The 19378-nt window shown below is 42.3% G+C and overlaps 1 protein-coding gene across 5 annotated transcripts in view; it reads left to right on the top strand.

The window, feature by feature from the left end:
• Window positions 1-19378, top strand: part of mios (missing oocyte, meiosis regulator, homolog (Drosophila)) — a 48285-nt gene that overhangs the window by 27437 nt on the left and 1470 nt on the right. For 3 of the 5 annotated variants that reach the window (XM_072253401.1, XM_072253402.1, XM_072253400.1), the window contains exons 9-10: window positions 5457-5661; window positions 10149-10278. In XM_072253401.1, the coding sequence (XP_072109502.1) occupies window positions 5457-5661; window positions 10149-10278 (335 nt within the window). Of the gene's footprint in view, window positions 1-5433; window positions 5662-10148; window positions 10279-15945; window positions 16137-19378 lie in introns of those variants that run through there. The other 2 variants (XM_072253403.1, XM_072253404.1) reach the window with 2 other exon arrangements.

The raw sequence follows: 19378 nt of genomic DNA, 5'->3' as shown, positions 1-19378 counted from the left end.
AGATCAACAACCTGCTGAGGGCCAGATCAATGACATTCAGGTCATGTGACAAGAGATTCAGGGGTATGATCTCCAGACAGCCATCTCATGTGTGAAGTGGCAGTTCCAGACCAAACTTGAATCACTGAGGATGCTTGAAGCTATGGCATCTTTTGAATGCTATAACCTCCTGCAAAGTGAAACCAAGTGACATATATGACAACAAGGCTTTGCTCCCAAATGAATTCAATGCCTCTTATGCTCACCTTGACCATTGAACTATGGAAGCACCTTTACGAACTCTCACAGCCCCCAGTGATCCTGAGATTTTTGTCTCTGAGGTCGATGTGAAAACTTCGGGAGGGTGAACCCACAGAAACCATCTGGCCCAGGCAGTAATTAGCTGGGTGCTAAAGACCTGTGCTGATCAATTTGCTGGAGTGTTCACCAATATCTTTAACCTCTTGCTTCAGCAGTCTGAGGTACCTACCTGTTTCAGGCAGGCCTCAATTATACCTGTGCTTAGGAAGAACATGGTAGCTTGCCTCAATCGTACAGTAGCACTTGTGTCCACGGTGTTAAATGCTTTGAAAGGTTGGAGGGGAAACCTATCAACTTTTGCCTGCAGCTCGGCTTTCAGTACTATCATCCTCTCAAAACTAAACAATAAGCTTCAAGACCTTGGCCTCAATACCTCTTGGTGCAATTGGATCGTGGATATTCTCACTTAAAGACCTCAGTCAGTTTGGGTTGGCAATGACATCTCCTCCACAATCTCTATCAGCACAGGTTGTGTGCTTAGCCCCCTGCTGTACTCACTTTACACTTGTGACTGTGTGTTTAAGCGCAGCTCCAATGCCATGTTTAAATTGTCCAATGGCACTACTGTTACTGGCTGAATCAAAGATGGTGAAGAATCAACATGTAAGAGAGAGATTGAAAATCTGGCTGAGTGGTGCCACAGCAACAACCTCTCACTCATTTTCAGCAAGACAAGGTGCTGATTATTGACTTCAGGAGGAGGAAACCAGAGGTCCATGATCCAGTCCTCATCGGAGGAATCAGGTGGAGAGGGTCAGCAACTTTAAAATCCTTGGTGCTGTCATTTCAGAAGATCTGTCTTGGGTCTACCACATAAGTGGCAACACAAAGAAGGAGCAGCAGCTCTACTTCCCTAGGAGTTTGAAAGATTTGGCATCCATATACTACTAAAACTCTCATGCTCTGTTGTCTGTTTGTGACCTCCAATTAGCACAAACGGTGCATTACAGCGGCACTTTTTTGGCTAAATCGAATTAAAATGCGCTAACTTACAGAATACAGGCAAAGTTCAGGGTTATATATTCCTATAAAATTGCTCATTCGCAAAAATCAACAAGCTCCCTTTTAACCTGAGAGCCGATTCCGCCATCATGGAAATTGGGACGTGACAGCCCGATGCATGTGCATGGCCAGCCTCAGCAGCGACGCCTACCGGAGCCAAAGGGCAGGGCAGCTCTATTTCGAGGGGTCACATTCTGCTAATCACCATCAGGACAGTGGTGACCATATCACATCCATTTAGGAGAGCGCCAACCACATCAAGAATAATCAGCGTTCTTTGGCGTTACTGCTTTGTAACTTCTATCCAGCATTGGGGTAAAAAAAATGGTCAGCGTAATCATGCCGCGTGGAGAATGAAGGGGGACATTATGGTCAAGAGATGACGCCAAATGTCGTCGAGAAGTGGCAAGGAGCGAGAGGGAACAAGAATCGGATGAGGCCAGGGCCGCACGACTCCAGGATCAAAGAGTCAGGACAAAAAAAGATGAGAAAAGAAGAGACAGAGGAGGAGAGGCATGCACGTCTCCAGGATCAGAGACAAACAACAAACAGCAGAAGAGATGAAGGGACGGGGGATGAAAGGACTGCACGTCTCCAGAATGACAGCAAGAGGCACAAGGGTGGCAGATAAACCAGAAATGATGCCATCAAAAGTGTCCTCCTTTAAACGAGGAGGAGCTATATTTGCTTTGCTACGTGTCGTTCTTCTTTAATAAACTGAGGCTTTCTACTTCAGTTTCCAAAGCAAAGCGATACCAATAGCATTCAGGAAAATTTAATGTTCATTCTGGTCACATCAGACTGCACTACCCTTCTCTCAAAGGGTGCCCCAACGGGTCACCCTGTTGTCTAGTGTCATGTAAAACTTTGACAAGCCTCTATAGATGTGTGGTGGAGAGAATATTGACTGGTTGCATCACAGCCTGGTATGGAAACACTGAAGCCCTTGTATGGAAAAGCCTACCAAAGTAGTGGATACAGCCCAGTCCATGTATCATTAAAGCCCTCCCCACCATTGAGCACATTGATATGCAGTGCTGTCGCAGGAACGTAGCATCCATCATCAGGGACCCCACCATCCAGGCCACATTCTCTTTTCACTGCTGCTGTCAGGAAAAAGGTACAGAGGCTTCAGGACCTGTACAACAGGTTCAGGAACAGTTATTACTTCTCAACCATCAGGCTCTTGAACCAGAGGGATAACTTCACTCAACTTCACTCATCCCAACACTGAGTTGTTCCCACTGAATTGGACTTGCTTTCAAGGACTCTTCAAGTTAAAATTTAATTGCCATTCAACCATCCATGAATACACCCTAATGAAACAGTGTTACTCTGGGGCCAAGGTGCAAAACACAGTACCAATAGTCTCACACTGTACATGTAGTGTGTATATATAAGATAGCAAGCACATAATGTCGGTAAAATACACTCACACAAAATAATAGTCCAAGGCCCTGAGTCCATGTACGTTGCAGTAGTCTACAGTTGAACACAATACAGCTTGTTTTCTGCCAAATGACCACTGGGGCCAGCACCAACTCCAGCTTGGATGCCATGCTACACGTACCAACTCTGGCGCCTCTCTCCTGTGCAGCTGTATATAGGCAGTACCATAGCTTGATGCGCAATCCTCACTGTGCCCAAGGCCACACAGCTCCGCCAATAAATCAGTGAATCAGATTTGCAGCATTCCACATTACAATGTCCAATAGGGTCTTGCAATCACAAGAAAAGTGACTAAAGCAATCACTTGCTGTTGGACTGCTCACTGCCTTTGAGCACAGACCCCTCCAAAGCCACCCAAGGCAGCAGCACAATGTGCACCAAGTCCAGCTTCAGTTTCACCACCAGCAAGGAACTCGTTGATGGGGTAGACCTGTAATACTTTAAGTTCTTAATGTCCAGCAGGGTCTTGCAATTGTTTATATAAAAAAAATCTTTTTATAAAAAAAAACACCTTTGATCCCATAGAAGCTGCTTTGATTGAACCTGCCATCATCTTGCTGGAATCTTGCCTCGTTTTCTATTTATTGCTTTATTATTATTATTATTATTATTTTTCTCTTGTGTATTTGTAGTTTGTCTTTTTCCCTCCACATTGATTGTTGTCCATGTTGGGTGCAGTTTTTCACTGATACTGTTGTATTTCTTGTATTTATTGTGATTGTCCTTGGGTAAAATGAATCTCAGGGTTGTTTTTGATGACATGTATATACTTTGAGACTTTCAAATTTACTTTTAACTTTGAGCTTTGAAGGTGGAGGGTGGCAAAGACTACTTTTGCAATGCATAGCTTTATCAATCAAGGCTATGAATAGAGGAGTTTGAACATTGTGATACAACTGTACAAGTGTTGGTATTGTGTATAATTCTGGTCACTTAAGTGTAGGAAGGAAGTAATTGAACTGTAAAGGGTGCAGAAAATTACCAGTACCATAATTCCAGCCCCCATTACCAGTAATGGAGGGCTGGAATTATGAGGAGCAACTGGATAGATTGAGGTGACTTTCCCTAGTATGTAGAAAGCCAACGGCTGACCTTTATTTACTTATCCATGCCCTCAAATTTATATTGTTTGTTTTCCTCAGGGTTAGGAGAGTAATCGCAGGGGGCATGGATTTAAGTTGGGGGGACATTTAAAACTAATCTGAGGGACAACCTTTTCGTACAGAGGGTATTGGGTATGTGGAGGCAGCTGCAGAGGTGGATACCATTACGATGTCTAAAAAAACATTTGTATAGGTATGTAGATACAAGAGATTTGGAGGGATACAGATTTGAATTGACTTTATTTCTTACATCCTTCACGTACATGAGTAAAAATCTTTACGTTACATCTCCATCTGTGCAATTTATAGCAATTTGCAATAAATAGTATGTACAGCAGGACAGTCAATATAGTATAGAAATACAACTGTATCAACCTGAATTAATCAGTTTAATGGCCTGATGGAAGAAGCTGTCCCTGAGCCTGTTGGTCCTGGCTTTTATGCTGCGGTACCATTTCCAGGATGGTAGCAGCTGGAACAGTTTGTGGTGACTTGGGTCCCCAATGATCCTTTGGGCCCTTTTTGCACACCTGTCTCTGTAAATGTCCTGAATGGTGGGAAGTACACATCTACAGATGCGCTGGGCTATCCGCACCACTCTCTGCCGTGATTGAGAGAATTACAGTTCCCAAACCAGGCAGTGATGCAACCAGTCTGGATGCTCTCAATTGTGCCCCTGTAGAAAGTCCTTAGGATTTGGGGACTCATGCCAGACTTCAACTGTCTGAGGTGAAAGAGGCACTGTTGTACTTTTTTCACCACAGAGCCGGTATGTACAGACCATGTGAAATCCTTGGTGATGTGTATGCCAAGGAACTTAAAGCTGTTCACACTCTCAGCCCCAGATCCATTGATGTCCATAGGGGTTAGCCTGTCTCCATTCCCCTTGTAGTCCACAACCAGCTCCTTTATTTTTGCAACATTGAGGGAGAGGTTGTTTTCTTGACAACACTGTCAGCGTGATGACTTATTCTCTGTAGGCTGCCTCGTTATTATTTGAGATAAGGCCAATTAATACAGTATTGTCAGCAAATTTCATTAGCAGATTGGAGCTATGGGTGGCGATACAGTCATGGGTATACAGAGAGTAAAGGAGGTGGCTTAGGACACAGCCCTGAGGGATTCCTGTGTTGAGGGGCAGAGGTGAGGGAGCCCACTCTTACCACCTGCCAGTGATCTGACAGGAAGTCCAGGATCCAGCTGCACAAGTCAGGGTGAAGGCTGAGGTCTCTGAGCTTCTTGCCAAGCTTGGAGGGAATTATGGTGTTGAATGCTGAACTGTAGTCCAAGAATAGCACTCTCACATAAACATTCTTCTTCTCTAGGTGTGTATGAACCAAATGCAGACAAATGCAACTAGCTCAGGTCTACAACTGGTTGACTTGAACGAGTTGGGCTGAAGGGCCTGTTTCTGTGCTGTGTAACTCTTAACTAAAAAAATTTTAGGGTGTGGCTGAAAACCGTGAACTTGGTTTCCTAATCTGTTGTTACTGTATTTGGCACTGGTTTTCATTTCATTGAGGAAATGAAAGTCAGACCTTTTTGTATTAAAAATATTTTACGTTTTTTTTGTTCACAGCTGTATTATTGCATTCATTCCAGGTGTTTGTGAGCTGTAACTTCTGTGGAAAATCCATATCATACAGCTGCTCTGCCATGCCACATCAGGGCAGAAGCTTCAGTCAGTATGGTGTGAGTGGTTCTCCTACCAAATCAAAGGTTACAAGCTGTCCCGGATGTCGTAAACCTCTTCCTCGCTGCGCACTCTGTCTTATCAATATGGGAACTCCAGTTTCAAGCTGTTTAGGTAACCACTAATTGATAAAAAGATACTTTCTGACTGTCTGATGTGTAAATTAGAGCTCTAATTGAACAACATAGTTTGTTGCCGTCTTTGCTGATGATCAGAAATAACTTGCCACATTTAACTTATTTGCTGTTCTAGAATCATTATTACTCTTGGGACCATGCTAGTGCCACACAGGTAAATTTAGATTTTTACTTCTGTTGATACTACCCAGTTTGAATTTTACACAGTAGTAATATAATTAATTATTCCAGTGAACTGACCCAGATAAGTTCAAGTGCTGGGAACACTATCCCGGTGTGTTTAAAAGATGCACGCGACTATTGTTTGGATGGGGTTAAGGGAGCGTGGGGAACAGAACTAGATGAGCTGCAGGCAGAATCATTGGGCTTTCTAAATAATCACAAAACGGATTATCAGAGCTTTACCTCATAGACTATCTTGATTCCTTTTTTAAAAAAAATGTGCTGCTTCTATCACTTCCTGCAGCAAGTTAGTTTTTGATTTATGGCCACCTGTCACTTATGTATGATTTCTAGTATCTAGGGTTTTTGGTAGAGCAGTCTGTTATTTTGCATCATATAAGTACTTATGGAATGGCTCATTCTTTGAAATGGTGGTGACTTTGTCAATTGCCTTTCTTCCTGGTGAACAGCAAGGTTTCAGCACCAGTTAAGCAGTAGACTAACTTGTTGCAATGATGATGAATATTGAAGCCAGATTATATCATGGTATCATGACCTTTCATCTGTATTGACATGATGTGGAAGCATTAGGCCTATGCTCAGGCTCTCCAAGCTTCTCTCGTGTGGCAAATTGCTTTGCCCACTAAGGTTGTCTTTTAAGCAACAAACAATGAGGGTTTGCCTATGGAGTAAGGCCAAGAAACTATGAATACTCACGAATGACTACAGGATAGAAGTCTTACTCTCCAGCTGTGCAGTATAGTTGAGTGATGCATGTGCCTACAACATTAGGAAAATATCACTATTCACAACATGGGACAGACTATCGGGGTCTTAAACTACAGTCTGGCGGGAGACCAAAATGCATGGGCCAAATAGAGGATGCAATGGAATGTGTTGAAATCCATGGTTGCTGCATTTCATCTCATAAACTGAGAACCACAATATTTGTTTTTAACTTTTTGTCTCCACAAAAAGTACTTGCCACAGTCTTAACACCAACATACCCTGAGTAACGCTTGACAGACCCTTGTCAGGTCCTAACCGTCTATTCAAGATAGTTGTCAAGATGAAAACAAAGGCTTACTGGCACTATCTTGGGTGTTAGCATTTAATGACTACTGACTACCCATAATGCTCTATCCTCATGCAGTGTGCTCCAGTTTGATCGGCAAGCCAACACACAAGGCTTGATAATACATAGCTGAACTCATTGTTGAAACCTTGTTTGTAAATTTTTATATCCTACAAAATTAATCATATAGCTAATTAGGTCAATGCCAGCAGTCACTGCAACTCCACCACTCTTCTCCCCTCCTCCATTATTTCACTGCAGCCTGACTTCTCTCAATCAACACCCATACCCCCATTTGAACCCAAACTCAGTGACTTAAAAATTCCTCTTCCTTCTGTCTGTTGTTATGCTGTGTCTCAGACATTGTGTGAATCAATGTAATATCACCCACCAATCTATTGGGACTTTGAACTTGCTCACTTTCCTTGCTTCATCAATTTCAACAACGGTGATAATAAGAATAAAGCCATGACAGAAAATACAGAAGGTAGTTACTCAAGATGCAAATGTAACACTACCTTGGTTTCACCAGCCTTGAAGGATATGAATTTGGTCATTTGAATAAAACAAAGGATGGTGTTTCCTATTCGCAACAAAAATTTGATTAGATTTTTGAATGAAAATTTACTCTTTCACAAGATGGTTTGTGAACCTCAGTTTCAATTTATAAATGTTCCTCCAGATGACATCCAAGCAGATCAAATATTATCTTTATATTCTATTGAATTGTGGTAAGTAAATGTTAAATGTCCTTTCAGCATTATGCTGTAACTATCACTGCCATTAAAAGTGCAGAAACGTGCATTGTTTACTGTGCATTAGGGCAACGATGTTCATGTTGAAAATGACATTGACTCTCAATGATTAGGTTAATATCTTCTAAAACATATTGGAATGTGCTGACTGTTTATATTAAAGTATTGCTTTGAATAAGTTGGCTTACTGTTCCTTGAGCATTGGTAGAATTGCTATCCAACCAATATTTTCAGCTTCTAAATGTACATGAGTAAAAATCTTTGTTACATCTCCAACTAAATGTGCAATTTATAGTAACTTATTTTAAATAGTATATATCGTTACTTTATTCAACCATGTCAGTTTGCCAATTCAAATGTGATAAAATTTGGCTATCAGAGGTTGTGTGGTTTTTTCCCCTCTAATTATAGAGCCAGAGCAATAGAGTACAGATGCAGTCCATTTGGCCTGAGTTCATGCTGATCATGGTGCCCACCTAGCTAGTCCTGACATCATATATTCAGTCCATGTCCTTCTAAATCTCTCCTCCATGTACCTCTCCAAGAACTTTTTAAATGATACTATTATACTTGCCACTTTTTCCGGCAGCTTGCTCCATATGCTCAATACTTCTGCATGAAAAGATTGCCCCAGCTGTCCCTTTTAAATCTTTCCCCTCACACTTAAATCTATGTCCCTAGTTTTGGTCTCTGTTTCTCTGGGGAAAAGACTGTTAACCCCCTTATCTATGTCTCTCATAAATGTAAACATTTCTATAAGGTTGCTCCTCTTTCTAACACATTCCAAGGAATAAAGATGTACACTAGCCAATCTCTCCTTATCTCAGGCCCTCTAAATTTGGTAATATCTGCACTCTTTCCATTTTAACTATATCTTTCCTATAACAGAGTGACCAAACTGTACACAGTATTCCAAGTTCATCCTCACCAATAACTCGTACAACTGTAACATAATGCCCTAACTTCTGTACTCAGTGCCCTGACTGATAAAGGCCAGTGTGCTAAAGGCCTCTTTCACTACCCCGTATACCTGTAGCGCACCTACAATGAGCCTTAGTTACAATGCGCTCCTTAATGCCCCACCGTTGATAGTATTAAGTTTTAAGTTTTCTCCAAAATGCATCAGCTCACATTTAACTATATTGAAATTCATTTGCCATTTCTCAGCCCACTTCCCTAATTGATCAAGATCCCCTTGTGATCTGCAGTAAGCTTTTCCACTGTCAGCAACATCTACTTTTGTGTCATTTCCAATCTTACCAAAGAATCTTTGGTAAATTCACATCCAAAAATAACAATGATCCCAACACTGACCTAGTGATACCCAGTGGTCACTGGCCTCCATTTCTGAGAAACAACCTTCGGTCACCACCCTCTGGTTCCTACCTCCTGAGCCAATTTTGAATCCACCTAACTAGCTCTCCCTGGATTCCATGGGCTGTAACCTTCCAGACAAGCCTACCATATGGGACTTGGAAGGCTTTGCAAAGTCAAAATAAATAAAATCCACTGCCTTAAACTCATCTATCTTTTTGGTTACTTCCAACAACTCTAAAAGGTTTGTCAAGCACTACTTCCCATGCATAAAGTCATGATGACTCCTAATCAGACTTCTGTCTTATCTAAATGGTGGTAGATGCTTTCTCTCAGAATTCCTGTCAGTAACTTTACTACTACTGATGTCAGGCTGACCGACTTGTATTCCTTGGCTTGTCCTTGCTACCTTTAAACAAGGGAATGACACTAGCTGCCTTGGTCGTTGGTGGTTTCATCAGTGACTAACGTTGAAGCAAGTATTTACACAAGGACCTCCACAATTTTCTCTCCACTCTCCCATAAAGTTTGAGGATGGACTTGGTCAGGTCCTGGAGATTTATCCACTTTATTGTAGTGAAAAACTGCAAGAATCTCTATCCTGGTACATCCTCCAAAATATTTCCAGTTGTTCCCCTCGTCTCTTGAGTAACCATGATTTTCTCCTCAGTAAACAGAGGAGAAATATTTGTTAGAAGTCCCATCCATCTCCTGTGGCTCAAGACATAGCTGGTCCTGCTGATTTCCAAGGGAATCCACTCTCCCGCTAGCCAACCTTTCACTCTTAATATAGTTGTAGAACCTCTTGGGATTTTCTTTAACCATCCCTGCCAGATTATCTGTCTTTGCCCTCCTGATTTCCCTCTAAGAGTATACTTAATCTTTTTATAATCAGGGGATTTGCTCAAGCCTGACTCCTAAACCCAGCACATGCTTCCCTTTTCTTGACCAGAGTCTCTTGTGTCTCTCACCATTCAAAGTAACATATAAACAATCTCATAAGGACTAGGCACTCATTCAGTGGTTGGTTATTTATTTATTGTCTCTGAAGGTAACGAAGTCAATAAAGTAAGAATTCCTACAACAAAGTCGGGATAAGAGCAACATGGAAGAATAGCCGTCTTAATATTAATGCTTAGAATTTCTTTGTTGGAATAGGAACCGGAAAGTCTGATGAGAAGGTTGATCTCAGCAAAGACAAAAAATTGGCTCAGTTCAATAACTGGTTTACTTGGTGCCAAAACTGTCGTCATGGAGGCCATGCTGGTCATATGCTCAGTTGGTTTAGGTAAGTATCTGAAACCTATGTCACTGTTGCTTGCTCAGGTACAGTGGGCAGTTAGTACTCGTATATAACTAAGTACATAAACTAAGTATATAAAGCTAACCATGTCATATGAAAATTAATCAGGTAGTTATTTAGGATTATTATAAACATACACGTATGAATTAGCAGAACGAGGCCCCTTGGCCCCTCAATCCTGTGCCGTTTAATAAGATGGTAGCTGATTTGTTCGTAACCACTACTCAGCATTTCCTGTGGAATTCTTTCACCTTTTTGCTTATCAAGGTGCAATATCAACCTTATTGCAGTGAAAGGCTGCAAATATCTCCATCCTGGTAATATGAACATCCTCCAAAATACCTCCAGTTGTTTGCCTGAAAAATATCCAAAAACTCTGCTTCCATCATCCTTTGAACAAAATATTATCATCTGTCTTAAATGGGTGACCCTTTGTTTTTTTTTAATTGTCTCCTGCTTCTAGATTCTTGTCTGTCCTTATCCATCCTGTCAAGACCTCAGTATCTTACGTTATTCAATCAAAATCCTTTTCATTCTTCTAAACTTCAGAGAATACAAGCTTAGCCTTTCCAACCTTTCCAACCTTTCCTCAAAGATGACTCACCCATTCCAGGTATTGGACTGGTAAACCTCTCCAACTCCACTCATTTCTCATGTCCATACTATGCCTGTTTCTATTTGAGATATGTGAAACACTCCTGCTTCTGGTCCAAGTCAAGGCCTTCTCCATCTCCTTCCATGGTACAGGTATCTGCATTTGTGCTCCTCCTTTCATACAGAACTAGAATGTTTCATTGCCTTTGATGCAAATTTCCATTTTAATTTTCACACTGTCCATCTTTGATTCTTCCTTGTCACTTTTGTTCCAAAGACAATACTTTCCACACCATTGCTTTTCAGATTACTTCACCTCCTCTGTAGTTGACAAGTCTGAGTTGTGTCTGTTATATTTCCTGCATTTCTGCTCCCATTCCATCGTTCTTCAACCAGAGCAAGATAGGGTCGTTGACCTTCACCAGGTTCCACATTCCTATTGGATCCTCCATTGATTCCAACATCTGCAAAGTGATGGTACTATCAGAAATGTTTTCTCTCCTTTTGGTATTTGAAAGGGACTGTACTCTCTATTGCACTTCAAATCTCCTCCAGTACCCATTCCTTTTCTGATGGCATCTTGCATCAGGCTTGTGTATAGCAGTAAGATAGCTAGTACACAGACATGATGGGGAGAAGTGAGATTGAAGTTGGTATCTGATGCATATTAAGATAAAAGGGGATTGAAAACTAACCAGGTGTGGGTGGGTGAGAGGAGGGGGACCGAAATGGAAACTGGTAGATTATAGGTGGGAGAAATGATGGAGTTGAGTGTGCAAGGGCATAGGAAAGGTGAACAAAGTGAGATGAAACACAAATAGGCGTGAGTAAATGCAAGAAATTCTGCAGATGCTGGAAATCCAAAGCACTACACACACAATGCTGGAGGAATTCAGCAGGTCAGCAGCATCTATGGAAACAAATAAACAGCTCAAATACGAGGAAATCTGCAGATGCTGGAATTTCAAACAACACACATCAAAGTTGCTGGTGAACGCAGCAGGCCAGGCAGCATCTCTGGGAAGAGGTACAGTTGACGTTTTGGGCCGAGACCCTTCGTCAGGACTAACTGAAGGAAGAGCTAGTAAGAGATTTAAAAGTGGGAGGAGGAGAGGGAGATCCGAAATGATAGGAGAAGACAGGAGGGGGAGGGATGGAGCCAAGAGCTGGACAGTTGATTGGCAAAAAGGATATGAGAGGATCATAGGATAGGAGGCCTAGGGAGAAAGAAAGGGGGGGGGAAGCCCAGAGGATGGGCACGGGGTATAGTGAGAGGGACAGAGGGAGAAAAAGGAGAGACAGAAAAAGAATGTGTGTGTATATAAATAAATAACGGATGGGGTACGAGGGGGAGGTGGGGCATTAGTGGTGGGGCATTTCGCGAGAGAAAGCAGGATCTCCCAGTGGCCACACATTTTAATTCCACGTCCCATTCCCATTCTAATATGTCTATCCATGGCCTCCTCTACTGTAAAGATGAAGCCACACTCAGGTTGGAGGAACAACACCTTATATTCCATCTGGGTAGCCTCCAACCTGATGGCGTGAACATTGACTTCTCAAACTTCCGCTAATGCCCCACCTCCCCTCGTACCCCATCCGTTATTTATTTATATAAACACATTCTTTCTCTCTCTCTCCTTTTTCTCCCTCTGTCCCTCTCACTATACCCCTTGTCCATCCTCTGGGTTTCCACCCCCTCCCCCTTTCTCCCCGAGCCTCCTGTCCCATGATCCTCTCATATCCCTTTTGCCAATCACCTGTCCAACTCTTGGCTCCATTCCTCCCCCTCCTGTCTTCTCCTATCATTTTGGATCTCCCCTTCCCCCTCCCACTTTCAAATCTCTTACTAGCTCTTCTTTCAGTTAGTCCTGACGAAGGGTCTCGGCCCGAAACGTCGACTGTACCTCTTCCTAGAGGTGCTGCCTGGCCTGCTGCGTTCACCAGCAACTTTTATGTATGTTGCTACAAATAAACAGCTGATGTTTTGGGCTGAGATCCTTCTTCATGAGTAATGGGAAGGGGGAACAGAGTGGGTGTGCGGAGTAACAAGGCACAAGCTTTTTATACGTAGCATAGTGCTTACGTGGATCGAACTGCCAGAGGCAGATTCAACTGCAACATTCGATGACATTTGGACAGATATACGAATAGGAAAGGTTTATAGGGATATGGGCCAAATGCAGACAAATAAGATGAGTGCATTTTGATAGATGAGGTGGGTTGCAGGAGCTGTTTTCGTGCAGTTTAATTCAATGAATCATTGGCAAGAAGATCCTTTCTGTAATTTTTATCAACGATGATGGATCACTTTTGAGCTGTTGCAGCCCGTATAGTAAAGGTATTTCCACAACAGGATGATGGATTTCAGAATCAACTTGGGGATAATGGACAAATGTCATCTTAAATCATGGCAGCACCTTCTGTTACTTGGTTTTCTTGTGCCTGCTGCATGTCCTTCTCAGTGGTATTATGGTGTAACAGAGCTGATAACTGATGAAGGGTTCCCTCTATAGATTCCAGCATTTTGTGTTGCAGTAACAGAGCTATTGCCCTCACCTACATTGACCTGGGTTCAGTCCTGATCTCTGCTGTAATATGCAGTTAGCATACTTTATCTTTTAACTGTTTTGCTTCTGAGCTAATAATGTGCAGTAATTCACCAGGATAAAATTGCCAAGTGTGGAGGTGAATGGTGGAACCTTAGAACTGATGAAAAAAATAAAATAAGATCCTTGTTGGACTGTTGTAAATGGCAGCTTTATAGTTGGTGTTCCAGTGGGCCAGAGGACCAGTTTCTGTTCCCTGTGATGCTGTAAAGTTTGCTACTGCAACAGTAGTGTTAGATGTCAATAGAGGGCGATTAGATGTTTTTGTTGGGAATGGTGATGGGTTATTTTGTAGACCAGACTTGATACTTTAAAACCCCAACAATGAATATTGTGTGCCAAGCAGCATCTATGGAAAAGAGTACAGTCAACGTATCGGGCCAAGACCCCCTTCATCAGGACTGGAAAAAAAGATAGAGTCAGAGTAAGAAAGTGGCCGGGGGGGGGGGGGGGGAGGAGGAAGGAAGAACCACAAGGTGATAAGTGAAACTGTGAGGGGGGTGGGATTGAAGTAAAGAGCTGGGAAGTTGATAGGTGTAAGAGACACAGGGCTGCAGAAGGAGAAATCTTAGGGAGGAGGGAAGAGGTGATATGTCTCAATGCCCCAACCAATGAAGGTAAGTATGCCATACTGCTTCTTTGCCATGCTGTCTATTTTACCACCTTCAGAGAACTATGTAATATGTACCCCTAGACCCTGCCATTCTATGTGCCAGTCCTGCCCAGGTTTAATTTCCCATAAAACATCACCTTGTACTTACCTTGGGTATACCCATCACCTGAGAGATCTTTCAGGCAATCAAAAATAAAAATCATACTATCTTTCATTTATTTTGAAATACAGCAGTGTAGCAATTTTTAAAAAAATTCTTAACTTTAGTCCTGGTGAAGGGTCTCGGCCCGAAACGGACTGTTTTACTTTTCCCCAGAGATGCTGCCTGGCCTGCTGAGTTCCTCCAGCATTTTGTGTGTTGCTTGGATTTCCGGCATCTGCAAATTTTCTCATGTTAATGAATATTATGTATGTGCTTGTGTATGAAAATAGATTGCTTCATCTTGGGGCGGTTACGAAAGGAACAGATGTAACCCTATATTTAATAAAGCAGCAGATGATGACTTCCTGCAATATTCTTAAGTGGGTGGGTGAGCAGCCAAAGCTTGTGGTCCGCATCTGTACCAATGACATAAGCAGGAAGGGAGACGAGATCCTGCAAAGTGAGTTCAGTTCAGGGAGTTAAGGTGCTAAGTTAAAGGACAGAACCTCTAGGTTTGTGATTTTAGGATTGCTACCTGTGCCATGTGCAAGAGAGGTCAGAAATAGGAAAGTAATAATTTAACATGTGACTAAGGAGGTGGTGTAGGAGGGAGGGCATCAGGTTGTTGGATAATTGGGCTGTAGTCTTGAAAAGGGCAACCTGGTCTGAGTTGTCTTATTTCAGTGCAATGACTATTGTAGGTTAGGCAGATGATCTTCGAATATGATCAGCACGTGGAATTATATGCTTGAAAGTGAGTCCATAGGTTGTGGGAACAGTTTATTTGTGGGGTGAATGAAGTTATACCCTCTAGTTCAAGAGCCTGATCGCTGAGGTGTAATAACTGTTCCTGAACCTGGTGGTGTGAGTGCTGAGGCTCCTGTATCACCTTCCTGATGGCAGCAATGAGAAGAGATATGACCTGGGTAGTGAGGGTCCCTGATGATGGGTGCTCTATGTAGATATGCTCAGTGATGGGGAGGGCATTACTCATGATGGACTGGCCCATATCAATTACTACTTGAACAGAAAATTCTGCAGCGGCATTGGTGTTTCTGTACCAGGCTGTGGTGCAGCTAGTCTATATAGTCTCCACTACACATCTATAGAGGTTCAGCAAAGTTTTAGATGTCATGCTGTATCTTTGCAAACTCCTCAGGAAGTAGAGGCCTTGCTGTACTTTCTTCACATTTGCACTAGTGTGCTGGGCCCAGTACAGGTCCTCGAAATGATAACACAATGGAATTTAGAGTTACTGACCCTCTTCACCTCTGAGTCCTTGATGAGGACTGACTCATGGACCTCCACTTTCCTCCTCCTGAAGTCTATTATCAGCTCCTTGGTTGGTCTTGCTGACATTGAGTAAGAGGTGGTTGTTGTGGCAACACTCAGCCAGATTTTCAGACTCTCATCTGTGCTGAATCATCACCACCTTTGATTCACCGTATGACAGAGGTGTCATCAGCAAACTTAAATGTGGCATTGGAGCTGTGCTAAGCACACAGCCTTTTGGTGCACCTGTGCTAATGGAGATTGTGGAGATGTTGTTGCAAGTGAGGAAATGGAGGATCCAATTGCACAGGTATTGAGGCTGAGGTCTTGAGGCTTATTTATTAGTTTTGAGGGGTTGATAATATTGAATGCAGGCTTTAGTTGATAAGGAGCATCCTGATGTATGCATCTTTGCTCTCTAGATGTTCCAGGGTTGAGTGAAGAGCAATGAAATGGGATCTGTTGTGGATTTGTTGTGCCGGCAGGCAAATTGGAGCGGATCCAAATCACTACTTAGGCAAGAGTTGCCGTTTCATCACCAACCTCAAAACACTCTTCACAGCTGTAATTGCTGCTGGATGATAGTAATTTAGGCTGGTTACCATGTTGTAATTGAAGCCTGTGCGAAGCAGGTGGGTACCTTGGACTGCGAAAGCAAGAAGTTAATCATCTCTCTGAACACTCCACCTATTTGATCAGCACAGGTCTTTAATACTTAGCCATTTGCCGCATCTGGGCTGGATGCTTGCCATGAGTACACCATCCTGAAGGATGCTTTTGCGTCAGTCTCAGCAGAGACTGAAATCACAGGGTTGTTGGGGGCTGTGAAAGTTTGTGATGGTCCTCTGTTTTGATGGTCAAAGTGAGCATAGAAGGCATTGAGCTTATCAGGAAGCAAAGCCCTGTTGTCACCTGTTGCTTGATTTCGCTTGTAAGAGGAAATAGCATTCAAGCCTTGCCACAACTTTCAGTCATTTTTCATTGATTCAGGTTTAGTCCGGAATTGTCACTTTGCATCTGAGGTGGATTTCTGGAGATAGTACCTGGATCTCGTGGTACTTCCTTGGTTGCCAGACAGGAATGCCTCTGATCTGGCCCTCAGCAGATTCTGGATCTCATTGTTCATCCAGGGCTTCTGATTAGGGAAGACAACCATGATATATTCATTCAGATCCACAGATGAGTCCTTGAACATGGCCCAGATGAACCCTCTTCCCTCTAAAGGTGCTGAATCCTTCAGAAGATTGTGAAACCTGTAGTTACTTAAATAGATTTAAAAGAACATTGCTTTTCAGGAAATTACATGTTGCAGACTGTAGTAATTCAAAAGAGGTATATTTGTAAGTATTGTACGTGGCCCACAGAGCATCACAGTGGTTCCCAGGTGCCATTTTGGCAGTTCCTTAGAAAGGCTGTAAGAATAAGCCAAGGAAATTATAGTTTGATGGGCCTGATATCATCAGTGGGTAAATTATTGGAAGGTATTCTAAAGGACTGGGTATATTAATATTTGTATAAAAAAGCATAATTAGGGATAGTTAACATGGCTTTGTGTGGTACCAATCTTGTTTTTCGAGGAAGTTACCAGGAAAGTTGATAAAGGAAAGGCAGTGGATGTTTTCTACATGGACCTTAGCAAGGTCTTTGACAAGGTCCCGCTTTGAAGGCTTGTCAAGAAAGTTCAGGTACTTGGCATTCGAGATGAGGTAGTAAATTGGATTCGACATTGTCTTCATGAGAGAAGTGGTAGTAGATGGTTGTCTCTGACTGGTGTGCTGCAGAGATTGGTGCTAGGTCGATTGTCAATGATCTGGATGATATGGTAAATTGGATCAGCAAATTTGCGGATGACGCCAAGATTGGGGGTGTAGTGGACAAAGAAAGGCATGCCAGGAGATCTGCACCAGCTGGCAAAATGGGCTGAAAAATGACAGATGGAATTTAATGTAGATGTGAGATGTTGCACTTTAGTAGGAATACAAACCAGGGTAGGACTTGTACAGTGAATGGTACGGTACTGAGGAGTACAGTAGAACAGAGGGATCTAGGAATATTTGGAGTATGGTTTGTGGTTCTGGTCACTATCTCGAGGGAAGATATCAGTAAGATTGAAAGAGTACAAAGAAAATATACAAGGATGTTGCTGGGACTTAAGGATCTGAGTGAAAGGGGAACATTGAATAGGTTAGGATTTTAGTCTCTGGAGAGTAGGTGAATGAGGGGAGATTTGATGGAGTTATACCAAATTGAGTGGTATACATAGGGTAAATGCAAGCAAGCTTTTTTCATTAAGATTGGGTGAATCGACAACTAGATGTCACGAGGAACAGCAGGGAATCTTCACTCAGAGGGTAGTGAGAGTATGGAATGAGCTGCCAGCAGAAGTGGTGGGTGCTGGTTTGATTTCAACATGAGAGAAACTGGGTAAGTACATGGATGGGAGGGGTATGGAGGGCTATAGTCAGTGTAGGTTGATGGGACTAGGCAGAAGAAGCAAATAGGTTTCTGAGCTGTAGTGCTCTGACACTGCACCATGATGAAAGCAAGTCCTGCCTAACAGTTCTCTATATCATGAAGATAGGGATATGTAATGTGATCTTTTTAGATTGAATAACAAGCAAATTGATGTCAGCAAAGACGTAAGAAATATTGTTTTTTAAAAAGAGCATACAAAATTTTGAAAGAAATGAAAACTACTTGTAGCTGGCTTTAAAATTTAAGGGAACAAATTGGTTGGAATGGGAAGGAGGTTGTGATACCATGAGCCAAAAGAGCAGAATTAGGCCATTTGGCCCATTGAGTCTGGTCTGTCATTCCATTATAGCTGATTTATTATCCCTCCCAACCCCATTCACATGCCTCCTCCCCATAACCTCTGATGCCCTTATTAATCAAGGACTATCAATCTTTGATTTGCATATACCCAATGACTTGGCCTTCACAGCCATCTGTGGCAATGAATTCCAGATTCACCACTCTAGCTGAAGGAATTCTGTGTCTGTGCTAAATGGGCATCCTTCCATTCTGAGGCTGTACCCTCTGGTTCTAGCACCTCTAGAAGACAAGGAAACATCCTCTTCTTTTTCACTGTATTTAACCCTTTTAATATTTGGTAGGTTTCAATGAGATCCCCTCATTCTTCTAAATGCTTCTCATACATTAATTCCCAGGATCACTCTTGTGAACCTCTTCTGGATAGTCTCCGATGCAAGCACACCTTTTAGATAAGGGGCTTAAAACTGCTCACAATAGTGCGGTCTGACCAATGCCTTAAAAGTCTCTGCAATACAACCTTGTTCTTGTACTCTAGACCTCTTGAAATGAATGCTAACATTACATTTGCCTTCCTCACTACCAACTCAAACTGCAAATTAACCTAGGGAATCCTGCAATGTCTCTATGTCAGTTTCTGAATTTGCTGTGCTTAGAAATAGTCTTTATTCCTCCTACTAAAATGCATGACCATACACTTCCCTACGCTGTATTCCATCTGCCACGTCTTTGCTCTTTCTCCTGCAAACTGTTTTCTCAACACTACCTGCCCCTCTATCATTAGAATAAGTAATGGATAAAATGTTCTTGTATTGCTAGGTTCTGCAATAAGATTAGCATTGGAATGATGTTCTGAAATAAGTCAATGCGGTACTTTCTTTCCCTGACCCTGAAGATAACCAGGCTTGACCACTTTTTTTTATTCTTGTCATTTGACATCTTCAATACACCTTGTAATACAATCTGACTTTTACAGATTGGGGTGATGGATTTTGGAATAGCTTTAAAATGCAGCAACTGGACTTGCTATTTAATATGATGGTCTTTGCAGTTTTGTGCATAGTTTTTCTTCCTGGCTATAAT

The sequence above is a fragment of the Mobula birostris genome, chromosome 3 (genome assembly GCF_030028105.1).
Source record: "Mobula birostris isolate sMobBir1 chromosome 3, sMobBir1.hap1, whole genome shotgun sequence".
Classification (NCBI taxonomy): domain Eukaryota; kingdom Metazoa; phylum Chordata; class Chondrichthyes; order Myliobatiformes; family Myliobatidae; genus Mobula; species Mobula birostris.
This window is presented reverse-complemented; position numbering and strand designations above follow the sequence as displayed.